Source organism: Populus nigra, chromosome 3, assembly GCF_951802175.1.
Source record: "Populus nigra chromosome 3, ddPopNigr1.1, whole genome shotgun sequence".
Classification (NCBI taxonomy): domain Eukaryota; kingdom Viridiplantae; phylum Streptophyta; class Magnoliopsida; order Malpighiales; family Salicaceae; genus Populus; species Populus nigra.
Genome location: NC_084854.1, coordinates 4,073,993 through 4,101,232, shown reverse-complemented (window position 1 = coordinate 4,101,232; position 27,240 = coordinate 4,073,993). Strand labels below are relative to the sequence as shown.

The 27,240-nt window shown below is 32.0% G+C and overlaps 3 protein-coding genes and 8 non-coding genes across 12 annotated transcripts; 9 read left to right on the top strand and 2 right to left on the bottom strand.

Moving 5' to 3' along the window:
- Positions 1-1,287: 1,287 nt before the first annotated feature.
- On the bottom strand, positions 1,288-4,913 carry LOC133688971 (uncharacterized). The gene is made up of 7 exons (XM_062108648.1): positions 4,561-4,913; positions 4,360-4,459; positions 4,142-4,262; positions 3,718-3,839; positions 3,475-3,596; positions 1,862-2,021; positions 1,288-1,482 (listed from the first exon to the last, which is right to left on the bottom strand). Exons 1-7 carry the CDS (start codon positions 4,718-4,720, stop codon positions 1,449-1,451), a joined length of 819 nt encoding a protein of 272 aa, XP_061964632.1. The 5' UTR covers positions 4,721-4,913; the 3' UTR covers positions 1,288-1,448.
- Positions 4,914-9,092: 4,179 nt separating this feature from the next.
- On the bottom strand, positions 9,093-10,437 carry LOC133689717 (pathogen-associated molecular patterns-induced protein A70-like). Its single transcript, XM_062109715.1, has one exon. It carries the CDS (start codon positions 10,272-10,274, stop codon positions 9,327-9,329), a length of 948 nt encoding a protein of 315 aa, XP_061965699.1. The 5' UTR covers positions 10,275-10,437; the 3' UTR covers positions 9,093-9,326.
- A 9,864-nt stretch (positions 10,438-20,301) lies between these two features.
- Positions 20,302-25,953, top strand: LOC133690000 (probable beta-1,3-galactosyltransferase 12). 2 transcript variants are annotated; one of them, XR_009841374.1, is made up of 8 exons: positions 20,302-20,595; positions 20,843-21,409; positions 23,213-23,365; positions 23,450-23,532; positions 23,607-23,706; positions 23,818-23,931; positions 24,843-24,992; positions 25,383-25,953. XR_009841374.1 is itself a non-coding variant. In XM_062110131.1 (8 exons), exons 2-8 carry the CDS (start codon positions 20,997-20,999, stop codon positions 25,469-25,471), a joined length of 1,095 nt encoding a protein of 364 aa, XP_061966115.1. In that variant the 5' UTR covers positions 20,303-20,595; positions 20,843-20,996; the 3' UTR covers positions 25,472-25,953. The 2 variants fall into 2 exon arrangements, 1 of the variants encoding a protein (XP_061966115.1); XM_062110131.1 differs by having other exon boundaries at positions 20,303-20,595; positions 24,850-24,992.
- On the top strand, positions 21,796-21,890 carry LOC133690410 (small nucleolar RNA snoR69Y). Its single transcript, XR_009841441.1, has one exon. It is a non-coding gene; the product is annotated as a small nucleolar RNA snoR69Y (small nucleolar RNA).
- LOC133690409 (small nucleolar RNA snoR69Y) lies at positions 21,979-22,073 on the top strand. The gene has a single exon (XR_009841440.1). It is a non-coding gene; the product is annotated as a small nucleolar RNA snoR69Y (small nucleolar RNA).
- LOC133690405 (small nucleolar RNA snoR69Y) lies at positions 22,163-22,257 on the top strand. The gene has a single exon (XR_009841436.1). It is a non-coding gene; the product is annotated as a small nucleolar RNA snoR69Y (small nucleolar RNA).
- Positions 22,354-22,448, top strand: LOC133690407 (small nucleolar RNA snoR69Y). Its single transcript, XR_009841438.1, has one exon. It is a non-coding gene; the product is annotated as a small nucleolar RNA snoR69Y (small nucleolar RNA).
- On the top strand, positions 22,495-22,591 carry LOC133690412 (small nucleolar RNA snoR69Y). The gene has a single exon (XR_009841443.1). It is a non-coding gene; the product is annotated as a small nucleolar RNA snoR69Y (small nucleolar RNA).
- On the top strand, positions 22,640-22,734 carry LOC133690406 (small nucleolar RNA snoR69Y). Its single transcript, XR_009841437.1, has one exon. It is a non-coding gene; the product is annotated as a small nucleolar RNA snoR69Y (small nucleolar RNA).
- LOC133690404 (small nucleolar RNA snoR69Y) lies at positions 22,783-22,878 on the top strand. Its single transcript, XR_009841435.1, has one exon. It is a non-coding gene; the product is annotated as a small nucleolar RNA snoR69Y (small nucleolar RNA).
- On the top strand, positions 22,936-23,030 carry LOC133690408 (small nucleolar RNA snoR69Y). The gene has a single exon (XR_009841439.1). It is a non-coding gene; the product is annotated as a small nucleolar RNA snoR69Y (small nucleolar RNA).
- Positions 25,954-27,240: the final 1,287 nt, after the last annotated feature.

The following is a 27,240-nucleotide window of genomic DNA, read 5'->3' as shown; positions in this document are numbered from 1 at the left end:
TTTTAAGTTGAAATTGGTTTTTAGATAAAAAAAAAAATAAATCTATATTTTTGACAACCACAATAGTGGCCAAATTTTAAAAAACCAGAAGACATATTATCTGCTTATTTATTTAAAAACATTTGACAAATGACTAAGATCCACTCACATGTGTTTTGTTTCAAAGATCCAGGCACTCTAGATACTCAGGCTAGGCCGATCTTGTTTTTTCTCAATGATTTTTTTTATATGCAGATTTCTACTGTTTTTATTTCCATACGGTTTTGAAGTTTCTTAATTTTTTATTTTGTTTTATTTTATTGAAAATTAAATTTTATTTTAGTGATTCTAAGGACATTTTGATTTAAAAAAATGACATTCAAGATAAATGTGGATATATGAGTACGAAAAAGTTTAAAACTTTTTTAAAAATTTATTCACTAGACATTTGAATTTCTAGACAAGATTTATTTTTGGCTTTCCTATAAAAAAGCCATAACAAAATACACAACCTAATATATGTGTACAACTAAATTAATAATTAAATGTATATTCAAATTGTTAGAACATAATTATTTTTTAAAAAATAATGTTAAAATGTATTAATAAATATATTAACAACATAAAATGTAAGAGCCAAAGTAAGGCGTCATTTGATTAATTTTTATACTATAATGGCTAATTAAATAGTTTCAAGGAATTATAAAAAATAAATTATAATTAACTCTTACATTCATATTAATAATAAAAAAAAACCTTTGCCCCAGTGCTATTAATTTCATTCTGTTTGCACGAACTCTTTTTTTTTGCCCAATATTGGGTTTTTGTTTAAAAAAAATTAAAATTTTATTTTAAATAGGTCTTTATATATATATATATATATATATATATATATATATATATATATATATATTGAACTCATTAAAGTCCATCACTTCATCACAAGTTCGATAAATTAATCTCAATATTTAAAATAAAAAATTACTTTCAAAAAAATTATGGGTCAACAACGTAGGGCATGAAATAACTGGTTTAAGGCCTACAAAGAATGAAGGCCACATCGACCTTGTATCTGAATTATGAGCTGTGCTTGAAATGCAGCTATGTGAGAACCTCTACTGTCCTTTTCTACAGCAACTGCCATTATGTTACCAGGGAAAATGCTACTGGGTGGAGGAGTGCAGTTCATGTCGAAGAACAAAATCAAGTTGATGTAAGGGGCATTGTTCGTGATATGAACTTTATTTCTACTGCATTCTGCCAGGAAAATTGAAGATTAAAGGTTGGAATGGAGGGGCCATAGAAACGTGTGAGAACTCGGAATGAAGATATTTCTTGCACATTGAAAATAACATCGGGGAAAAGATTTCATGTAGATTGGTTTCTACATTTTAATGTTCTTCCTACACTGCTTGCTAAGGCACCTGTTGGCAGCAGCACCAGAAATGTAAGTCTTCACTCCATTTTCTTCAAGGACGCGGGCGCTCTTTCAAATCACCTAATCTGTTATTAGCCAGGAACATGTTAGTGCCTATTTAACCTTTTATTGGCAAAAAGATCTAAACAAAACAAAACAAAACAAATGGACTGAAAACACAACTCGAGGCAGTTGAGATCATATGTGAAGAGAGGACCATCTACACAGAATAAAGGGAGACAAGGCCATTGCTATGACAGAAAAAGAAGTAACAATTACACATGGCCATACAAAATGGTTTTATAAAGCAAGAAAATATTCGTGGCGCAACAGTGCACCTCAGCCATCTTTGATAATGCAAAAGAAATGGCCTTATGTACCACTAATAAGACTCCTTTGCAAATTCCACGTGACAGCAAGTTGACTTCAGCTTATCTAATTCATTAAGTTGCAGAGTTTACATACCTTTGACATCTAATGGTTCTGTGTATGAGCATAATTGCAAACAAAACAGGAATTGCTGCCGAGCACAAGTGCTCCAAGGAGTGACCGCTGATAAGGTACCGATTTGCATTGTATATTTTCTTGTCAAGAGCATCTTCAAACTTGGCTAAAAGGCAAACACCTGTAGCCCGAGGTGTTAAGATTTAGAAATAGATGAGCATGAAATAAAAAAAAAGCTACCAAAACCCACAACTATACGGAGTTTGTCCAAGTATGCATTATTTATTACAACTAAAAGGCATTCAAGGAAAAAATCGTCAAAAGAAAAAACAGGGGTGCAAGAAGCAGAATACTAAACTGAAAAAAGGAATATACAATTAAATGTTTGCAGCTCTTTTACTAACAGTTTTGTTTAGAAGGGTGCATATCCAAATACTCTTGCCTATCCTATCACTTCTCATCATAAACAATAGAGAAAAATCTTCAGGTAGTACTGAATATCTCATTTATCTTCCACAAATAGCTTTTCTTATTGAACAAGCAAATTTTGCACAAGTGATGTTTTTACAAAGGTCAAAACTATTCATATGAGTGAGAGATAACTACCCATAAACCATTAAAAAGATGAAATTCAAGCATCAAGCAAATATCCAACAAATCTAATTTAAGCTTAATTCAATCAAACAGCAAACACCTAAAGCAGCTAAACTTGAGCCAAGTGAATATACCCTACATGTTATATTCATAACTCTCATTTATAACAAGGCTAATTACGACTGCAGATCAAATTGCATTGCTTTTTGGCCTTTTCTTTTTCCTAAATACACTCTAGGATATGAGAAGGATATTCTACATGCAGTTGAAAGTAATATTAACCAAACACATAGCAATGTGAAAATAAAAGGTCAACATAAGAAGTTAAAATGACAGTGATTGACTACCAAATTGTTTTCAACAGAAGTTCACACAGAGATGTACTAAGTAAAGCATGCTAGGGAACATAACAAGATATTAGTTGAGAGCATGGCATGGGAGGATAAGTTCATACAATTTGTTCCGCCATAACCAGAACTTTTTATCAACACTTCAAACTTGAAGATGTGGGCACAGGGAGATAAAGAGAGAAGGAGAGAGCAAGTTTGATTTCATTTGATATAAATCGTCCACAATCTGGGTTGCAGTATATGTTGTTGTTGTTGTTGTTGTTGTTTTAATGTTGGTAAAATTCAGTTTTAAATTATAATATTTGTTTATTACTGATCACAAAAAAATGTATCTTTCATTATATGAACATCCCTTCATCAAAAGTTCAGATTTTCACAATTCTTCTACTTAACAGTTCATGAATATTCTTATAGCTTCACCTAATTGCTCAGCTACCAATCTCTCACTTCACTCAATTTACAACAAATTATGAAATGGTGTTGTCTTTTGAATCAATACGTTGGCACATAAATGTGTTGCATAGATCCATTGAGTAGCTCAATTACCAATATTTCACTTCACTCTATTTGTACAAAAATCATGAAATAGAGGCATTTTGTAATGAAATACACAGATGCACCTTCAATGTGTTGCATTCTTTAATAACTAAGAATAACAATTAAAAGAGAATCAGATAGAGCATCAGATACCTGCTGCCCAAAGCCAATATCTTGAATGCGTATATTTGGGTGGGTATAAAAAAGCCATGGCCGGTATAGCTACGCATGGAATCAACTGGAACATCATGCACAATCGAAGATCATTAAATGTTCTGCAACCAACTAGCAAGTAGCAACTCGTATTCAGCAGAAAGCTATAGATATTCCTTGACATATGACGTACAATCAACTAAACAACTGGTTCAGCATTGAAACTAGGAAGTAGAAACCAACCTTGCATAAGCTGTGCTAAACAAAACAGCAAATAGTAATCCAAACAAGCAACTCAATCCAGCCCTTTGCCCCACTCTCTCTGCCATGAAACTAGAGAAAAGCGAAGAATATGCTATCATCATCTGCATTTAGCAATGCACATTAAGAAATAAATTAACAAAAACATGTCGTGCAAGCAAAAAGATAGTGGTTATAAAAGAAAGAGCTGATAAACACGCCAAGGCCCGACTAATCCTGGGGTGCACAGGCCCTCGGCAACGAGTTTCCGGCAAGTGCACCACGGGGCTTTACCCAAGTCCGGTGGCGGTTAAAGAAAAGTGATATCCGCTATTTCACTTTCCTTTCATACATTTTTTAGCACAAAAACAGAGAAAAAAATGGCAAGAAAACAAAGAGAATTGTGAAGCAAAATAGCAATGCTAACCGGTAAGGTGTCCCACATTACTCTACTGTCATCAGGCTTGAGATGATAGTAAGCAGAACCGAAAGCCAAACCCACTATTCCACCGTAAAATAGTGCCCAGCCCCAAACCTCTCCTTTCAAACTGTAGCGACAAACCACAACAATCTCATAAAAAAAAAAAACCAAACTCATAGAAATCCCCCTCTCACACACACCAACAATAGTTAATACCAAATTACCTTATGTTAAAAAAGCATCCTTGAAGAGAAAGCACAAACCCCACAACACCAACAAGCAAAAAAGGGAAATTGGTGATCACATTCAAAGTATTAGGCACTCCTGCACCCAAAAAAAGACAATCAAACCCAGATAGTAAAATCAAGGAAATGATCAAAAGAGATTGAAAAGATACGAACTTTACAAAGAAAAATCAAACATACCAAGGAAATTTCTCATGTCAGCAAACTGGAGAGGTTTGTGAGATAAAGTGATTTTAGGAGTGACTACCATGAAACAAAGCCAGCATAATAATGCCCCTAACCATAAGTGACATCTCTTCCCTTTCCCTATTTGCACCTGCTTATTTACCATCCACACCATCTTTTTCTCTAAAGTTCTCTCCTTTTTTTTATTTCTTTCTCCTTCAAAAGATACGTATCTGTTTCATAACAGTGTCTTTAGATTTCTTTCATTAACAACATTCGGGGGAATTGAGATAAGACTTAAGAGTATCAGCAGCAGCAGCAGACAATATGACATTGTTTTTGACGTTTTTGCCTTAGAATTTTAGACGGCTTGTAGTTTTTGACAACTACAGCTATTTGTTCGGCAGTTGTTCGTACTTTATCTACGAGATAGCGACTCGTCGCTTGAAGTTAATCAATGATTTTTTTTATTTATTTGTATCAGTCCCATTTTGAAGCTTCATAGGCTTCTTTTAGAAAATAGGCCCAGTAATCAGCCCACGAATAAGTCCATAAAGAAATATGGTCCTTCACAAAAAGAATGTGAAATATATTTTTTTCATTTTAATGGTAAGGGTGTTGGATTATTTTTATAATTAAGGTTGATAGCTAAATTTATTCCTGAATAAATAGGAGAATTAATTTATTATATAACGTTAGATTGAGTTAATAATGCTCATAATTGAAACTATCATTACTATATTAATGATGAAAAGTTTTAGTTTATTTTACACTCATGTCAATTATATCTTTTAATATGTTGATTAACTTGATCTAAACAATACCTAGTTGAGTCATAAGTTAAAAAAAAATCCATGTGAAGTAAATTAAATTTGATGTAATTATATATAATATTTTTTATATTGATTTCTATGGGAAATTAGTATAAAAAGCATGAATAAAAATATGAAAAATGGCTCTCTTGTATTCTTAATTGAGCAAATCTTATTTTTATAAAATTATTAACTTTTTAATATATCATTTCGTTAGCCTTTCCCGTCCAAGTTATTATGACGAGTCATGCACATGACTTGATATTGTACCAAAAACGACAACTCCGATGGAAGAGAAGAGTGTCACCAAAGAAAAGAGGGGAAGGAGAGGATGGCGGGGCTTCGAAGGTGGGATGCCAGAAAAGGTTATAAATACTTCTTTGATGATTGAGATTTATTGAGCGTACGTACTATTTAATCTCATTTTAATATAGTAAAAAGCTAAAGCTTCTCATTTTAATGATGTAGACACCTTATCAAACCATATTAAATTTTATGTATTTTATGATTTTTTTAATTATAATATTCATTAATAATTATTTTAGGTTTTTTTACGTGGTTGTCTCAATTCATTAACCTACAAATATCCATTGTTTTATTATTATTATTAACGTGATTGTCCGAACTAGTTTACGCGTATTTCAACTAATCTCACGGATCCTAAAGTTACCATCCATATAAGCCTCCAGTAACTTTGAGATTTGTGGAACTCGAACTGATGATCTAAAAAAACAAACTTAGAACTTGACTAATTGAGCTATACCCTTTAGAATTATAAATATCCACTGTTAATACTAAGGTTTTGGCACCTCCATGTTTCATGACCAAACGTGACAAGTTTTAATAGTGATTTAAATGGCTGGTAGAACCTACATCTCTATATGCTATGATCCTCGCATTTGATGATTTGATATATTAGAATAGTTATATTTACAATATGGTCTATTTTAATCTGATATCATGCATGATCTTCTAGCACAGTATGAGAGCTTTATAAGTGGTGCCATTTTATAAAGTTATGGCAAATATAGCCTAAGTTATTGTATCTCTAAGATGGCTTGTAGCATAATAATATTGATTTGCTGCATTAAACAATATATATGATGTAGACGATGCATGTCGTCTCCAAAAGACGAACTGATTATGTCTTGGTTTAATCATCAGCAACTTATCTTAATACAATAATATTATGAACGATTTAATAATCTTTGTACTATAATACATTGATAACATACTTGTAATCGTACTGGTGACTAAATTAAAAAGTTTTGGTTTGTCTTTCATCTTAATTTATTTGATTTTTATACATTATTTAATTTTGAACTAGATATTTCAATATCTTAATATTTATTATAGATTTTCAGAATTATCAATGTTAAAAGAATAATATAAATCATATTCTGAGACCTCATTTAATAGTTGAGATGATTCTTTGACAATTAGATTAATCTAAATTAACTATTTTATTCAAATAATATATATATATATATATGGCTAGTTATCCAATTGGGTTTAAGCCAGTTAATTAAATATTATTAATTAATTAAATATTATTAATTTAATCATTGAAATTTAATGAAGTAGTTAAAATCTCATTTTCAATTACACTTCAAGTTTTGAATTTCTCGGATCAACGCAGTTGAATCGGTTTCATAGAGGAAGAGTGCTGCCTGTCTTGAATGTTGTGGCAACTTTCTAACCAGATCCAATGACTATAATGAGAGGATATAGTTTGTGGAGACAAGTTAGGCATCTCCCCACCATTTCAGACCACAGCCCACATGCTCTATGCCTGGTCTTGCTTCAGCTCCAATTAGAGCATGTCCCTTTCCAGACTATCAGCGGTGAAATTAACACAGCATATTAGCACATTCACACCCAATTCTACCTGGGTCCGATCCTCCAAGACGGTGCCTCTGAATTCATCGGCTGAGCTTTAGATTTTTTTTTTATTAACATTGATATCTGAATTAGTTGTTTAATTTTATAGATTTTAAATTTAACAATTACATGCTATCTTTAAAAAGTTCAGACTCGTAACTATACTATTAAGAATCATAATTATTAAAAAACAAAAATAAAATATCATGAATTGAGTTATGCTTTTTACCTGCTAAGAAGAAAATTTAGACCAGCATTACTCCATCGAATAATGGCAATCAAGGAGCTATCTATATAGTGGCTTAGTGATAAGAACTTGGAATAAAAAGGTTTGTTCTTTTTATAGTCTCAGGTTCGAACCCCGTGGTCACTTATATGATAGTCACTGGAGGTTTATATGGTCATTAACTTAAGGGCCCATAAAATTAGTCGAGATACTCGCAAGTTGATCCGGACATCTACAATAATCTTAAAAAATAATAATAATGGCACTCGAGGATATTGCCCCTTGGCAAAGAAACATTTCAGCCCCACGGCCATCATCATCAGGTTGGATCGAAGAAGATATGGCAAGGCAACGTGGCACCCCCTGCCTTGATATTTATGGCATGCCGATGCTCAAATTTGGTGAAATCTCACCTTCACCTCCTGAGATTCTACACCCTGTTGATGGTGGCAGTACCATTCAATCTCCAAGATTCTCTGTCTTCATCGTTTATTTTTTGCATTTGGAATTGTTTGTTAAAAATTATATTTTGATTTAAAAAACATTAAATTAATATTTTTAATAACTTTAATGAACCATATCAAAAATAAAAATAAAAAATTTTCAAGAAAAATTTTTTTAAAAAAATTATATATCAAACACATTATAAGTATATTTAAGAATGTAGTTAAGATTACTTTTTAAAATATTTTAAAAAAATACAATAAAATAATATATTTTTTATTTTTCCACATTTATTTTTAACATTAATACAATAAAATATCCAAAAATAATTTAAAATAAAAAAATCAAAATTTATTGAAATTCCATGCAACCACAGCCTCAGATATGGTGTACTTTGCTGTTGATGTACGTGTCATTCGATTATAAGTGACATGCACAATAAATATAGATGTGGATACCATAGTACCATGATAAAAATCTCCCATGGGAATTCACGACCAGACAGCAGTCAAGCACCTTTATGCAAGGATAAGCAAAATGGGGACACAAAACTGCTGACTGCCCAGACTGCCCACAGCTTTACTGTTGATATCAACGAAATATCACTGGGCAAATAGGTCAAAATACAATAAAGGCACAAGCTCCCTGCTACAGTGCCACCGCAACTGGGGCTCCGAACTTTCTAATCGGCGTTTTAAAAAAATAATTTTTTATATTTTAAAAAATAAAAATTTTAATCCATTTCCAAACCAAAAAAAAACCATTAATATATTCTTAATAAAAAGCACCACCTCCTGCAACAGTGCCACCGCAACCAGGGCTTCGATCTTCCGCAAATGGGCTCCTATCATTGATCATTTTGAAATTGCATAATGCAAAGTTGCAAACGGTGTTTTAAAAAAATTAATTGTTTTTATTTAAATTATTTTTAGTATTAAAAATAATTTTTTTAAAAATATTAATTTAATATTTTTTTAAAAAAAAAAATCAGCCTAACCACTCCTTTTACCTTTCCCAGCCTGGCAACCTTCTTTCCCAGCCTGGAAACAAAACCTTGAAAAGCAAAATTGAAAACATGGCCAGTACCCAGGAATCAATCAAATTGCCCACCATCTTAATCATTCTGCTTTGTTTGTTCTACATATATATATATATATATATATATTAGATGAAAATCAATGGGATTTCAGTAGCAACAGCATTCACATTACCATGTAGTACTTGAATGCATGAAATTAAGAAATATTGGACCATATTGTGGATATATAGGTCATCAAACAGAAATACTAATTAATTAAGCAAGTAAATTTCTAGGGAGGAGAATGGAGATCTACACCCAATGAAGTTCTTAATTTCCAACAAAGCTCCCAGAAAAGAAAAAATTAAAAACAGCCCGGGGAAAAAAACCAAATTTACTTTCAACTCCCTCCGGTAATCATGTCTTTGTACCTTATAATAGAATCCACCCTCTGCAACTTCAGCTGCTGCTTAAACTTGTATATAAAATCATCAGCTTTAGCATCCACTTCAGTGTCACCAACCTCGGTGGTGGTCTTCCCTTCTTTCACAGTAGCTGGCCTGCGAGATTCAACGATGTCCTCCTCTTCAAAATGAGAAAAGGCAGATTTTGCACTTGCAGATTTCCTCATTTTCTTTGGTAGCTTTTTGGGTACTTCACCGGAAGTTGGTTTTGTATCTGAAATGGATTTGCTCAGTTTACTTCCCTGTAACTTGCTGTATATCTCTTCAAAAGTCTCTTCTTGGTCTTGGATTTGCTCGTTTTCTTCATCTTGAAATCTATCCTCCTCTTCTTCTTCTTGGAGCAGTTCATCATGTTCTTGTATTTGGCTATAAATTTGTTGAGAAGTGAAATGGGTTGGCGTGCTTTCTTCGTTTTCGTGGGTTTTAGTACTGGTGGGATTAAATGATTCTTGAGATAAGTAACTATAAAGGTTGATGGACTTGATTTTTTGCAACATCGAAGGAGAACTAGAAATAGTTGGCTGGTTTTGATCTTGGCGGTATTGATAATCTTGTTGGGAGGTCTGTTGATGAAAAGTGAAACGTTGGTCAGAGTCTTGAGGATTTTCGAAAGTCACGGTTGTAGGTTCTTGGGATCTATAGCTATGTAAGCTGATAGATTTGAGTCTTTGCAGTACAGAAGGAGATCTAGTAAGCTGGTAGCCATGACCATACTGTGCTTGAACATGTTTTTCTTGTTCTTGACGTTGGTCACCAGGTTTCTGGGTGGCTAGTCTTGAAGATACAAAAATGGTGCCAATCATTAGATTGAGAAGAACAAAGAAAACAGCTGGGGTTAACCAACTATTCATAGAAGTCCAGATTGATATGGATTCTTCAAGCATGATTTTTGGCTGGGATTGACGCAAACTTAGAGAGAAATGAAGATGGTGTTTGTTGATTGTAGAAGAGAAACAAAGAATGGGAGGAGGACGAGTAATGTTTGAGCACAAATATAATGGACACACTAGAATTTTGTCGTCTTATATTTTGGATGCTTGAGAGAAAAAATGATTTTTTTAATTTTATAGAATCTCGAGGGACACGCTTCAGAATGTGGATGTGAGGCTGTAGTTGTTTGAAGGGCAAGTGAGGGGGACAGGCAAAAATCAAAGACCGAAGAGCGAAAACCTGCAGCTGGATTTATATGCCGACGCTGCGTTTGTTTTGTTTATATAAAAAAAAAGAATGTATTATTTTGATATTTTTTAAAATAATTTTAAATATGAAGTTATATTTTATGCCAGTTTGGTATGCGATTTTAATTGTAATTTTAAATGTATTGAGTTAATTAATATATATTATAATTTTATATGCATCTTAATAAAAAAACAAAACTTTAATTAAAAAAATCTGCAATTCATAACTTTTTAAAATTTTATTTTTTAAAACTGTAATCATAATAGCAAATATATACTTCATGATCTACTTAATTTCAAGAAAAATTAGTAAATTACAAAAGAAACTCTTATAAAATTTAGAGAAAAGTCCTTGCTTGCTGTAAGAAGAAAACGATGCAATCCTGATGATGTCGTTGGAAAAAACATAATTATCCAACTAGAAAAAAATGAAGTCACCCTACCTCAATTCGTGCCAGCAAGCTGTCATCTTTTTAGGTTCATTTTGAAAAATATATATATAGATATAAAAAACATAAATATTAGATATAAATATTTTCATTATTTTTTAAGGGTTATAAATTTTATTTTTTCTCTCCTCTTTATTTTTATCTATTTCTTTAAAATAAACTAAAACAATAACTAGTGTTAGGTCACTAGATGCTTCAAATACACTATAATTTTTTTCTTAAAAGGCACGCATCTATGTTAGTGCCATCAACTTTAGTCCAAGCAAGAAGAACTAAGGTATAATTTGGTTAACAGAAGAGATGACTATTAAGGACAAGGAAGACAGAACACAACAAAAGATGAAGATAGAATTGTATTTGTTAGTGGTCTATAACACAAAATGATTATCTTTATATTTTGTTTGATTGGTGATATATAAAACAAAATATAATATAAAAAAATTATATTTAACATTTAATATGAATTACCTTCAAACTTATATATTTTAAAAAATAATTAAATGTTATTTTTTTAACTTTAATTTACCATAAGTATTGAAATTAATAACAATATAATAACCATGCATATAAAAGATGGATCGGCTTGGCGGGTTGCCCCGAGACCCAAACAACTCAGTGCTTAAACCCGTCCAAATTTTTTAAAAAAATGTAGAGAGATGATTGAACTAGTTTGTCTCGATCAAAAACACTAGTTGTTCCCACAATCCGGTCCAACAAGGGTACAACCCGACTAGAAGAACTATTTGATTTGTTTTTTAAAAAAGAAATGCTCAAAACAGTGTTGTTTTTATCTCATTTTCAACCAAAAAAAATAACATGGTTGACCCTTCGACCCATGACCCAACCTAACCCTCAAGTCAGATTTGAAAAAATGATAATGATACCTTTTTATCATTACATGTCCTAGTTTGACAAGTTTGAAATTAAAATTTTTTTTATAATTATAATTTATACGTAAAAAATAATAATTGTTGTCTATGGAGACATGTTGTATTTGTACCTTCTATTTTGTAAATACAATAAAACACTTCAAAATTATTCCATGAATATATTTATTTTTATGTATTTATCCCTATCTTTTCATTCAAATACATTTTTATTTTTGTTGTCTTAGTATCTACTAACAAGATTGGAAAAAAAAAAACTAGAAGTGAGTGGAAAATTACTGCAATTCAAGACTTAAATTACTATTCATTAGAAAAGTGATTTGACGATATCACTGCTCACAAAAAAACCCTTTCAACTAGACATAAGAGGTAATGTCGTCTTTTCACTGTGACATAACAGTCCTTTATAGATTGTACGGGGTTAAATTTGTTATTTTGTTTTTTTTTCTCTGTAAAAATAAAAACTTAATACCATAAAAAAATACAATGCATGTTACTTAGGGACGTTGTGTTTTTTTATTAAGGCATTTTACGTCATTAATGATTGGGCTATGATTTTTTTCTTCTTAGTTTTTAGTTTACTTGTGTTCCATGTGATCTTTTTAACTGTGTATTTTTTTTTATTTGTCAATGTATCGATTTTTTTTCTTGGTCATGTTTATGCCCCGAGTCACATTAAAAAAAATAAAACATGTTTGCATCACAAAATTACAAAATATTTTTTAATTTCAGCATCTTTTATTTTTTTTATCTTTTAAATTTAGTCCCACTTTTTTTATTACTATTTGTTTTGATTATCATCACATTTTCAATTTTTTTATACAATTTCACTCTCCATAGGTTTGTTTTCCTATCATATATTTTTTTTATTGCTATTTTTTTTTACAAGTTTATAAAATTGACATGTTTTTTCATGATTTTACAATTTAAGATTAAATTAGTTAAAAATTAAGCTTCTTTATTTAACCTAGATCAAAGAATTCACGAGTTGTAAGTTTTCAAAATTAGATCAAGTTCAAGAGATTTGCTTAGTTTTTTTTCCTTTTTTTAAGTTGTTTTTTTTTAGAGTTTTGCTTTGTCTTTTTTTTTTATTCTGACTTCTATAGTGTTAATCTCGGATTTATGATACACCACTTTCAAATGTTAACGCAAGTTAGTTTTTTTTTATCATTATTAAATTTATTTATTTAAATTTTATTATTCATCAATTGATTTATTGAAGATTGATCTGTGTTTTTTGTCTTTTTCCTTTCACGCTGTTTTTTTTTTAACTTTTTTTTCGACAAGATTATTCTAAATCTTATATCCATCCTATGAAGTTTCTGAATTAACCTATATTGACCAAGTTTATATATATATATATATATAATTTTATTATTTAATATTATATTTTTATACCCTGAATCGACTTGTGCTGATTTTTTTTTTGTTGTTATATTTTTTTTATTTGAATTCCAACTGCTTGGGGGATCTGGTTTTGGAATTATTTTTTAAAATTTTTCTCTATGTTGAAAAGAAAGTTTACCGTCCTGTGATAAAACGCGGGCAATACTGCCTATAAGAGCACGGCTGTCAAAGACGCACTCTCTGTTCTTGTTTTTAAAAAATCTGGCTTGTTCCACTAATTACGCTCCCATCATTAATCACTGTTCATAAATATCGCTGAGTGAATAGTTAAATGTAATCCAATTAACACTAAAAGTCAACTATTTACTTCCTTGATGGATAATGACTTATCTTCTTCGTTTGCTAAACAAAGAGTTGTGAACCACACCACCTGCCAGCTATTCCGTAATCTTCATCATGAGCCTGATGAAAAAATATATATTATTTATTTAAATAATTATTTTTAATCATTTTAATATATTAATATGAAAAAATCATTCTAATATATTTTCACACGTTACTGTGACACCATCACCGTTATCAAACCGAGTAGTACACGGTAATACATTTAACTTTTTCCAGACCAATCAAATCGTGTGTTAACTTTACTGTCTTGTACCATGATTACAAGAAAGTAAATTAATAATTACACTAGCAGTACACTAACTTTGTAATTTTCCTCAATCGAGTACATGGATTTCAATGTTTTTTTGTTCGAGTACACCAACTCCCACGAAACTTACAATCAAGTTCATCCATCTACTTTTTGTTGATTGCTCCATTATCTAATGACGTGTCCTTTAACCTTGATCCACTAGAGATACGCTAATTTTCGTTTTATCTCAATCTAGTGCATAGAAAGCCTTTTTTTAATTTCGGTACACGAACCTTTTTTTTTTATTGTGTCATTAAAGTATTTTGTCAATTTTTTATTTTCTAATATGGGTTTTTCCTAGTAGAAAAATGAATAATTAATGAATATCATGGTGACAATACTAGTAATTCAATTCAATTTTTTATTTGTTAATGATACGTTTTTTTTAAGCATTAAAATTGAAAAAAATAAAGAAAGAATGAAAGAAATCCAGGGGATGTTCAGTCTTTGAATTAGAGTTTCAAAAGATTTTGAATTTGTTTTTTAAATTTGATAATATAAAAATAATTTTGAAAAAATATAAAAAAAATATTTTAATATATTTTTAAATTAAAAAACTGTAAAAAATAACTTGAAGCACTATTTCAAACTTCCCCTGATTGGGCAACATTTAACGGCTGAGGATATACCTCCATGAGCACCACACGCTTATGTGTCCCACCAGCAAATAAACAAGGCACAATAATTAATAGGGCCTATAAAGGGCATAGTGTTACCAAGATGCGACTGTCTGTCTTTTTTCAAAGTTAGCACAGTAAAAAACAAAATTAACACCGTTATAATTGAGATATAGCATTGCTTAGCGAGTAGTCTATGGTATCTACGAGCCGTGTGTGTTACAAACGGCTTTTTAAACGAGTTACTGTGAAGAGAAAAAAAATGAAAGAAATTTTTTTAAAAATCACATCAAAATTCATAATGATATAGTGATACTATTAAAATATCTTAACAAAATAAATTTAAAAATATATAAAAAATCATGTTATAGCAAGCCACACGAGTCTTCAGATCTTTAAATGATAAACGTTACTTACTTTATTTATTGTTAATGATATTTTTTTTTATTTAATTTATTTCATCAATATCTTTTTAAATAGTATTGCAATTGATATTTTAGTACATCTCCAGCATGTTTTTTCTCTTTATATTTTTTTCTCTTATCATCAGCTCATTTAATAATTTTAGAGACTGCATATGTCACATGCAACTTGTAAATTGTAAATGCCACTTATAATTCATTAAATTATATTATTTTCTAAATTAAGTTTTGAAATGTGATATTTCTTTCTTCATTTTTGCTATTTTGAAAAAAAAAAACTAAACATGCCATTGGCGATGAAATTTGGATACTTTTTTTTCTTGTCATGTATAATAGTTTGGAAAAAAAAAAGTCACATCTTTTAATTTTAAGAGACGTAACTCAACTGGTTATATCCCATGTTTACTATTTAAAGGTTATCAATTCGAGTCCTATAAACTTTAGAATCATTAAAAACTTATATGACTGTTAACTTTAAGACCTATAAAGTTGGTCGAGATATACGTAAACTTGTCCGGATATCCATTTTAATAATAATAATAAAAAGTCACCTCTCCTCTCTCCTCCAGTCAAGACTAATGTGAGCCTCTCCAAGTTGTTGTAATGTGCAGATCCTTTCCAGACTCGTTAACTGGATCATGTTTTTCTATCTACTTGAAAGGACCTCGAACTTGTCCATTTACATTAGGTAATGACTCTGGTTTGTGCCTAAGTCATCCACTCAGGCTAGACAATTGGAATCTGACTTGTTAGTCCTGACAAAGAGAGTTTATCATTTATTCACATCACATACATAATCATATCTATAGAGACTCCACTCATGAAATTCTTACACGCAACTGGGCTTTGTAAGTAGAATTCTTCCCTTTGCCTGCGCTCCGTCGTTGGTCTAATACATACCATGAATCTATATTATTATTATTTTTTATATAAAAATTGATATTTAGATGCCATGAGCGTGTTTCAAGTAAATTAAAAAAACTAACAATTCGGGTTATAGCTCTATCTCGATCAAATAAATTAATTTTATTTTGATTAAATAATAACAATACATGCGAAGATAGTAAACCAATAATTTTTTTTTTTTTTAAAATAGACCATAATAACCAGAAAAAGCACGTAGAAGTATAGAGTTGGATAAAAACAAATAAAAAAATCCAGCATGAGTCGAGTAACAAGAGGCAAGTCAGCTATGATTAACTCGTAAAAATCATAGTCGATGCCATGAGATTGGAATGACCTGATATAAAAAAATTAAAAAAAACCACAAATTTATTTTTTTAAAAAAATAATGCTGAACAAAAAAATCAAAAAAAAAAAATAAGCCATGAAAAAAAATGTTGACTTAAGTTAATTTTCCAAACTCATGACTCGGATTATTAAACTAGAAGCACCATATATGAAAAAACCACGAAACACAACCCTTGATATATCAAATATTAAAAGATAAAATTAAAAAAAAATAAATATAAAAAGTTTTTTTTCCTACCTCAAGAGCATTCCAATAACTTCGTCAGCCCTTTTTTTTTTAATACTTATTAAATATTAAAGTACAAATCTGCTATCAATCTTACCTACTAATAACAGGAAAAAACAATGTTAAAATGAAAAAAATAATATTTTGTTTTTACCTGAAGGGCATCCCAGTAACTTAATTGTGAATTCGAAGTTGAAATGCAAAAACTACCCCTATATACCAGGCCCGTGTTTTTTTTTGGTTCTAATGGTATTTTTACTGTTCAAAAAAAAAAAAAAACTCAAATACCTTCATTAACTAGGCCAAGTTTTTATATTACTAGGAGCAAGATTATAATTTTGCTATTACAATTCACGTTAAACCTAAGTCTAATGCTCCAATAAATGACACTGTTGTCACCCCTTTCCTTTTAATTTATTTGTCATGTTACATGATCTTATTTCCCAGTTCATACGTTGGGCCATTTCGTACTTGGTCTGATATTCTTATTTGGTCATGTATTTAGCCTTGGGTTATATTTATGTGGGCTTAGATTCGTTAAAATATCAGTTGATATCAAACTATAAATGATTGGTGATGGATTCGTTGCAACTGATGTGATAGCTACATTGCATGACGCGTGGCTCAACTTGTAAAGCCCTTTCTGGATCAAACCTGGCAGGGGCGAGCATTGGTGGATTCCATATGATTTCGATTAAAAAATCCAATTGAATCCATTTTTCATTCTTTTTTAACCGAACCGAACAAAAAATCAATTCAAACCAAATGTTTCAGTTCAACTTTGTTTGGTTTTATATTTAAGAAAACCAAATAAATCCATGTTCTTTTTAATTGGATTTCTCCGAGAGGCTTTGATGTTATGAGTGTGGGCTTTTTTAGGTTTTTTATTTTAAAAAAATTGAATAAGTCCGTTGATACTGGGCCATCAAGAGAAGTTTTGATATTTATTTTTAATATTAATATATTAAAATAATTTAAAAAATATTAAAAAAATAATTTAAAAAAATAAAAAATAATTTCAAATTTTTTTAAAAATATTTTTGAAACTTGAAAATAAACAGGATTATAATAAATTTATATATTTTTTGATTTAATATTTTTAAAAATCAGTTTGGTGTTTTTGGTTTTTGAAATTTGATTTTGAAACTAAATCAAATTGATTTATTTTTTATTTTTTAATCTAGCTTCTTAGTTTAATTTCTCAATTCATTTTTTTTTGTTAATTTTAAATTAGTTTTTTCGATTAGTGGATTATTTTGCTCGTCCCTGAAACATGCAAATTCTAACAAGATAATAACGATTGTAGTAGCAGTGAAGGACCTCGAAAATGATAAATTTCAGTTTTGGAATTATTCCGATGAGCTAAATAGCTACACCGAATAAGACGGACGGTGCTTGATATTATTGTTCAGGAAAAAAAAAAAAAACCATGGTCGAGGGAGGAGTTCCGTCATGCTGATATACAAGATGATGAACAGTAGAATTTTGCATACTAAAAAAACTCCGCCTTCTAAAATTATATTTATAGTGTATTTGAGCACGCGGTTTCGTTACTTGTTGAGTTACGATAACAGTGGATGAAAACAATGCATAACAAGATTAGCCATTTTTTTTTATATATAGTAAGTATAACAAGTTTAGCCTGGGCCTCGTATTCTTGTTCGTTTTTCCTTTCCGGGGTCCTAGCACGGAGTTGAAGAAACTGGGTACCTGCCTGGTGGTGGGCTGACCACACCGCGCGGCGCGCAGGCGAGGGGGTGGTCAAGCAGTCTTGCGGGGCTGCGTTTAATAAGCTTTCTCGCCTCACTTCCAAATGTAATCGCCAATCCGCCACGACAACTGGACCAGAGATTTTCCCATCATTTTAGAAGTTCCAATTGCGCCGTAAATAGAGTTGAATATAAACAAGGACCGCTCACCTTAACGTAGCTCAGGTTTCAAGATTAGAATAGGAGCTAGGAGGGGTCTCACTGCGCACAGGATGGGGACACCTCTACCTCTGAAAATGGCCCCTAAACCAATCTTTCATGGAGGGGTCGCCGAAATTTTTTTAAGCGTTAAGAATTGATTTTTTAAAATAATTTAATATTTAAAAATATTACAAAAATAAATTAGAGGTTAGTTTCTCTTGTTTATAATTTTTAAAAAGAAAAAATCAATGTTAAAATTAATTTTTCCATAATAGCTATTTACCTGCTTTTCTTAGAAATTATTTTTTTTAAAAGATGAAGATAATAAGAATAATATATAAAATAAAATAAATTGAATCTTATTTCATCCTAAATTTAATTTATTTATTAATTGAATTCGAATCAAATACCATAATTGAATTTAATTATATTATAGAATTAATTCCAAACAATCCAATTCTTTTAGAAGTGTGCATGCACTAAACAGAGTTGATTAATTGAACTGGGGACATAGAGGGCGTGCTCCTAGTGAATTTCTAACCCAAACCCCAGACTTTTTATCCAGGAATGTGATCAAGCAACAGAGATGAACTAATTCCATCCGTTTCCTTCGATCTTTTTAATCCCAATCTCACAAAAAGGATTAAAATTTATATCCATTCTTCAAGTTGATGAGAAGAAAAAGTCACGGCCAAGTTAATTTGTTTTCATCCACCTAGTTAAAGCAAGATCAAACCTCTTCTTTCTTCCGCTCAGGACAGGCAGTCTGTGAACTAGATAAACAAAAAATGGTTCATCTTCTTTCTGTGTAGCATCCTAAGATCTACCGCCTGAAGGCTGAAGCTCTAGCTGGGCCACTCACGAGGGCGGTGCCCATCTTATTTGCTACAGCCATATTGTTTGCAAGTACTGCATTTTTATGAGAACATGCAAGGATTGCATTTTAAAAACTATGATCTGCATGATTCAGAGTATTTTTTTTGAGTCTTGGGTCACCTGTTTTTATTAAAATATCTCGTGTCATTTTTTTATTTTTTATTTATCTAGTATTGATTAAATCAAGTCTAAACAGGTTAGCTAAATTACTAAAATTCTAGTCAGATCAAAAAAGTTTTACCATGTTAATTTGTTGTTTAATTTAATTAAAAACCCAGATTCAACATTGAATCTCAAATTTTCCGAACTGAACGAGAAGAACCCATTAAAGAATGCTAAGAAAGTGGCAATAATCTAGTGCATAAGCAGGTTTGGTTTGGTTAAGTAGTTTGTTATCTATATATTATCTTTTTAAGGAACAAAGGTTTGAGTTGCAACTGATTTCAGTTTGATCTCCTGGAGAATAAAAAGGGAGTTTTCAAGGTTTACAGTTTGAGTTTGTTTCCGAGGTAATGTTTATGGTTATAATTTTAAAAAATTAATTTTAATTATAATTAATTGGATTTAGATACGTGTTTCAAAATTATTGCTATTAAAGTTTATATACAGTAAAAAGTATATATAAAATATTTAGATAAAATATTTTGGTTTTTCTACAAATAATAAAAAGTAGATGGAATATTTACAAAATTTAATTAAAAAATATATAAAAACTGTATAAAATCTGTATTTTAAACTCAAATTTTCAGGGAGTACCGCAGCTATATCAACCAAACTGCTGCGTTTATTTCACTGTGCTAACGTGAGAGCTAGTGAAAAATATATGCAGTCTAAATTAACAAATAAATCCGGACCCAAAATGCTGGAAAATGGATCTATCGGTCAGATCATGGGTCATTATTTTGAAAACCGACCCGACCCGACCCGAACCGACCCGGACATGTATATTGGCAACCATATGGATATTAATTACGGCTAGGGTAAAACGTTAAAATCACGAGTCTTTAACATGTGCAACCCTGCTATAAATACATAACGATCTTCCTCGCCATTCTCTTCCACTTCACAGCCGCTCATTACTACCAGAACCCTCTTCCTTCCTTCCTTGTGGAATCAATCGTCTTTCACAACCCAAAGCATTTCCAAATCCTCTTTTAATGGGATTCGTTGGCCTTTGGGCGGCGATGCCTCTAGCCTCCTTGAGTGTTTTCTCTCTCGAAAGTAGCTACATCCTTCTTAGATGCTGCTTGTAAACTGTAAAGGCCATGCCTTTTAGGAAAATGAAAGTTTAATCGTTCAAAGAACTGGAAGAACGATCCGTCAACATGGTCCCTTCATTAAGAAGAAGGTATCCTCTTTGTTTTTTAGCCATGGTGTTCAAATATTAGGGCAATGCTGTGAGAAGTAAGGTGGTTTTTGTTTTTGCGTACAAACTGTATTTTTGAAATTTTTTTAATGTGATAATGTTAAAATTATAATTTTAAAAATACAAAAATTATTAATTTAATATATTTTTAAATAAAATACACTCTAAAATACTACTAAACTCTCTTTTATTTTTTAATTGTTTTTACTTTTACCAAACCACTGTGCAGTAAAAAAAAGCATGTAAATCAGGCAATAGCATAGCGTTGGTGCTTATAAGTAGGTAACAGTATTTATACCATCCTTAAAACCCTACTTCCACTTCAGTTTCACTTCCACTCTTCCAGTTAAAACCCAACACGGTGGCTCTCTCCACCAAATCAAATGCCCCTCTTTTCTCACCGCCACCCCTCATCCTCCGCCATCCCAACCACCATCAATCCCAGAACTTCAAAACCATCAAAACCCAATTTTATACCTCCTTCAACCCGCTACCCTCTACCTCTTATAGTCTTTTCACTCATCTCCCTTCTCATTGGACTTTCTGGCACGATCTTCGCTATCTCAGCGATCCGCAGACCCAAACCTGTTCCTGTTTTTCGCTGTGGCAGATCCGAGGACACTTTTCGAGCATTTTATTCGGGTTCGGGTAGAACCCGAGGTGATGATAACGGGGCATTGATTGACAGGCCTAAGCTTCTTGGCTTTGTCGGGATTCAAACCGGGTTTGAATCGGGTGATCGCCGGGCTGCACTTAGAAGTACTTGGTTTCCTTCTGACCCAGATGGACTTTTGAGGTAAAATCATGATTTTTGTGTACAAAGTCGAGAACTTGAGAGGTGTTTTATGTTTTTTTTAATCAATATCAGCAATGATGATTTATTAGCAAATACGATGTTTTTAATTGTTTAGTCACTTTTATATTCTTTTCTGTTTTCTTACTATATGGGGTAATTCTATAAATACCGATTTATTTTTTAAGTTGAAGAAATTACTCTGTATAGGCCGTGTAGATTGCATTTCATAATAATGAAAATCTGAATTTTATTAAATGAAAATCGCATCCTCATCTCATTCCTATTCGGGGGAGCCAAATGGGGCCATGAGTTAATGGAAGGAGAGATGAATATCATGTCTTCTCTCTTTTGCAACACATTCTAGTAAGATTTTGCTTGGGGAAACTTGGTGGCAGTGATGTCATTGATAATCCCAGCTCTATGAGATCTTCAATTTGAAGATCCAGGAATAGATGTTATCAATTTCTGTCTGAGCCTATAACACTGTTCTAGTATTTCTGTCTGAGCTTAATAATATTCTTTGAGTAAGATATATCATTATAGTTAAGTAATTTTGAGTCTTGAGAAATTGGTGGCAGTGATGTCATTGATAATCCCAGCTCTATGAGATCTTCAATTTGAAGATCTAGGAATAGATGTTATCAATTTCTGTCTGAGCCTATAACATTGTTCTAGTATTTCTGTCTGAGCCTAGTAACATTCTTCAAGTAAGATATTTCATTATAGTTTAGTAATTTTGAGTCTTGAGGAACTTGGTGGCAGTGATGTCATTGATAATCCCAGCTCTATGAGACCTTCAATTTGAAGGTCCAGGAATAGATGTTGTCAATTTCTGTCTGAGCCTATAACACTGTTCTAGTATTTCTGTCCGAGCCTATAACATTCTTCGAGTAAGATATTTGATTATAATTTAGTAATTTTGACTCTTTGAGTCTTGAGAAACTTGGTGGCGGTGATGTCATTGATAATCCCAGCTCTATGAGATCTTCAATTTGAAGGTCCAGGAATAGATGTTATCAATTTCAGTCTGAGCCTATAACACTGTTCTAGTTCATTTTGCTTTTATAATCTCAAGTCTTCAGAAACTTGGTGGCAGTGATGCCATTGATAATCCCAGCTCTATGAGATCTTCAATTTGAAGGTCCAAGAATAGATGCTATCAGTTTCTGTCTGAGCCTCTAACATTGTTCTAGTTCATTTTGCTTTTATAATCTCAAGTCTTCAGGAACTTGGTGGCAGTGATGTCATTGATAATCCCAGCTCTATGAGACCTTCAATTTGAAGGTCCAGGAATAGATGTTATCATTTTCTGTCTGAGCCTATAACACTGTTCTCATTCATTGTACTTTTATAATCTCAAGTCTTGAGGAACTTGCTGGCTATGATGATCATTGATAATCCCAGCTCTATGAGATCTTCAATTGGAAGGTCGAGGAGTATATGTTTTCAATTTCTGCCTGAGCCTAATAACATTCTAAGAGTAAGATATTTTATTATACTTTGATAATTTCCAGTCTTTAGGAACTTGGTGGCAGTGATGTCATTGATAATCCCAGCTCTATGAGCTCTTCAATTTGAAGGTCGAGGAATAGATTTTATCAATTTCTGTCTGAGCCTATAATGCTGTTCAAGTCAGATATGCAATGTTTTGTTTTTTGCTCACACATAATTTATCGATATTTTCTCTATCCTAGTTAGAGTCTTTTTTCTGCTGTGAAGTTTTGCTTTGAAATCAGGTTGTTTATGGATCCAGCATGCTATGATCTTATTGAAAAGGTCAAGTTCACTGCTGCATTATTGTAGGTTGGAGCAAGCTACTGGTTTAGCATTTAGGTACGTAATAGGGCGCTCAAAGGATGCAAAGAAAATGGCCCAGCTTGAGAAAGAGGTGGATAAGTACAGAGATTTCATGCTCATAGATGTCGAGGAAGAATATCTAAAGCTTCCATACAAAACGTAATAGTTCCTTTTCTGCATTAAGGTTTCCTAATGTGGATTGAATTGATAACTTGTGGAGTAATACCTTTCTCCTGTTACTAGGTTGGCCTTTTTCAAGGCAGCCTTTAAGCTTTTTGAAGCAGATTATTATGTCAAAGCTGATGATGATATCTATTTGCGCCCAGGTATACAATAGCAAGTGTAATGGTTTATTAGCGAGGTATACTGCAATTAATGTTGATATTTTTTTCTTTGTTAGATCGCCTTGCAACTCTTCTCGCTAAGGAAAGAACCCATTCACTAACTTATATTGGATGCATGAAGAAAGGACCAGTGATCACTGATCCTAAAATGAAATGGTATCTAATCATCACATATTTTTTACTGTTGGATTTGTCAATATTTTTTACAGTTCGTTGGCATGAGTTCTTGCCAGTTGCATGATTTTGGTAATTTTTCAACAATTTCAGGTTTGAGAAATCAGGACATCTGATTGGAAATGAGTACTTCCTGCATGCTTATGGACCTATATATGTTCTTTCTGCAGAGGTTGTGGCTTCATTAGCATCTGCTAGAAATAACAGGTCTGTCATTTATGGAGGACTTTTTTGCATTGATTTCTTATGTTTGTCATTCTATGTGTCCAGCCAGCCAACTTAATAATCTGCACTTCTAATAACATACTTTGCATGACTAAGTATGATTATTGTTTTGATGGAGGTTTCAGTAGACTTCAGCATAATTTTCTTTTATTGATCAGTTGATGGCTTTCCATGTTAATTGTTATGTGCAAATTGAAAATCGGATTCATGTCAAGTTTGAAGTTGGATCACAAGAAATGGATTTTGAAAAGGGTTACAATTTAGAACTATAAACACCAGTAAATTCAGTTTTGATTTAGAGCCTTTAATTCTTTAATCTTGCCATATTAAATTTTACTCTCGGTGATTATGCTTGCCAATGGTAGCTTTTATGTCTTCAATGCCTCACTTCAATATACTGTCCAACTTTAAATGCCTGTCTTTGAGAACTTGTTTATGATAAGATGATTGACTCCCTTCTCCTTGGTGTTCTTTCTCATCATCCCGATTCCTCAATTGTCCCCTAGGCCATTATCTAAATACCTTATTTATCAGGAGCAGATCTCTTGGATATAGAAGCTATTTTAAAAGAGGAAACAGTATGGCTGCAGTTACAAGCCCTTACATTAGTTAGATTTGTAGCTATTCTGCCATAACATAGAAAAAATTAGGTTGGATTAAAAGATGATGTCCACTAATTCTTCTGGTTTGTGTTATCTGAACTGCATACCGATCCAAATTTCATTTGGATTCAGTGGCAATATTTTTCTTTATCAAGTGCTACTGAATTTGCTTATTCGACCAAGTTTTTATACAGAAGCCTTTTTATTCTCTTCCTTTCTCTTCAAGTCATTGTCATGCTGTAGTCTTGTTTTCCTTTGGACGTGCTCTTGGTAATTAGATGCATCTTCTAGCTTTCAGTTTGAGAATGTTCAGCAATGAGGATGTCACCATTGGATCATGGATGCTTGCAATGAATGTTTATCATGAAGATAACCGAGCCATATGTGATCCCCGATGCACTCCAACATCTATAGCAGTTTGGGATATTCCTAAATGTTCTGGTAATTCTCTATTCCTTGAATTCCTAAAGACATTGCCCTTTTCATGCAAGCGATTGGGCAAATGCATTTTCTCTGGTCCATCGAATTCTTGTTGTGGAAACACAAGAAGAATGAATATATCAGTTTCTTGAACTAGTATATGGTAAAATCTGAAGCTCCCATATTACAACAAAACAATACCATTTCTGTAGTTGTATGCCATTAAGGTTTCTTTCAGTAGCCATCAAAGCCATACATTTTGACTGTAGTTATGTTATGGAATGCAAACTAATAAATAGACAATATCAGGATTTTTTCTTAATTAAATGTAGTACCAAAATATGGCGAATGCTTGTATTATTTTCTGCTGTTTTCTAAAACCTTAATTAATGGATCAATGAACAATATCAGGTTTATGCAATCCGGCTAGTCGGATGAAGGAGCTGCACAAGATTGATATGTGCTCCAAAAGTCCAACACTGCCCCCTGATGATAGATAGGGTCCAATCAGCCAGAACTTATGATTGCATAACACTGACGTAGCAATAGAGGCTGTTTTTTAAGCAGTGTGCTGGGTTTCTGCAGGACAAGTATCTTTCCCCAAAGAGCAATAGGGGCTTTTGTATTCTGCCATTCTATTCTCCATGTAAAGACTGTATAGCCATGCAATGCATTATCTTCAAGTTGCTAGATAAGTTAATAGCACTATTAAAGGAATGCTTGATTCTTAAAACACCGAACATCACGAGAATAAGCAAGTGTCGTTAGACATGTAGAATACCAGCACCATGTGATTATGGTCACCTGGGTCAGGAGACTGATTTTGAGTTTGTTCAAGGATTCAAGCGAGGATATCTGCCTGTACTAGTGATCTGATCACTGTTTTTGGGCTTGCCCATATGACTAGGAGTATGGTGTGTAATTTGTATGTACTCGTAATTGTTATATCTCCACGGAAATGAAATCATACTGTTCTCTTTAATTTGTGCTCTCTTTGTTCATTTAACGCTTGTCACGTCCTTGGCTGCCTGTGATGAACTTGTCTAAGAATCACATGGAATAAGTTTCATGTTGCTCGGCCATCATTTCCTGGGAGCTTATCCAGTTTGTGTTTTGCTGACGAAGGCAAAGGAGGGCTATGCTAGTTAGGGTTTCATCTACTGCATCACTGGATTCTTCACGAGTTAAATTCAACGTGTGCTTCTCTTTTAAGGATCCTTGCGGTCCTAACATCTAAAACAAGTAGGCGTTTTAGCTATAATAACAGTAACTGGAATGGCTGACCAATTTGAATATCCACTATTTTTTTCTCTCGATAAAACTTGAGTGGACAATAATAGAAAATATAATAATCACAGCCAAATAGGTTTTGCCTTTTAAAATATTCTCAAGTCATAAAAAAAATCTATTTATATTACTAACAATCAAATAAATGATTTCAACATAAAATAAGTTTCAATACCATGATAAAAAAATATAAAATAAATATATTTAAGGCATGAAATGAGTTATTATTATAGTAAATGAAATAATTGTAAAATCTCAATACTTAATATAAAAACATCAAAAATACATAAGATTCTTTTGTTTCGGCTATCATAAAAACCATAACCTAAATTGAAATACTCATTAACCAAAATCAAATCACAATTACTTTTTAACCAAAAAAGAAAAATAAAAAAAAACACTAACTATTCGGTTTGGTTTGAATGACTAATAGCATTTTTAGCATTGCGGTTGAACCATTATTTCACCATTTTTTGATTGTTTTTAATTAATTTTTTTTGTGTTTTTTTATTATTTTAGTATACTGATATTAAAAATAAATTTTAAAATAAAAAAAATTATTTTAATGCATCTCTGAGCAAAAAATACTTTGAAATATAATTTTTTCTATGCTCTAAATAAACAATAAACATGAAGAGTTTCAATTACCATTGCCATATATAATTTAAAGAGACAAAAATCCCTAAAATCAACATCCAACGCAGAGCTACATCTCATAAAATCATGCATCCATATAGCCATATCAGTGGCCCCAGAAATTGAAAATTTTAAAAATTTTCCTCTTAGCCTAGAGAAAGGATAAAGAATGCGCAAAAAAAAGAAGGTTGACGCTACAAAGGCAAACCGTAGTCCGCCGGAGTATTTCTTGCACCTGACATTAACTAGAGTGATGTATCTAAATTCACACAAGACATAACCATGAAAAAACTCTTTCTAAGGAGCTTACGAGGCAATCATGGCCACAGAACTCCAATAAGACACA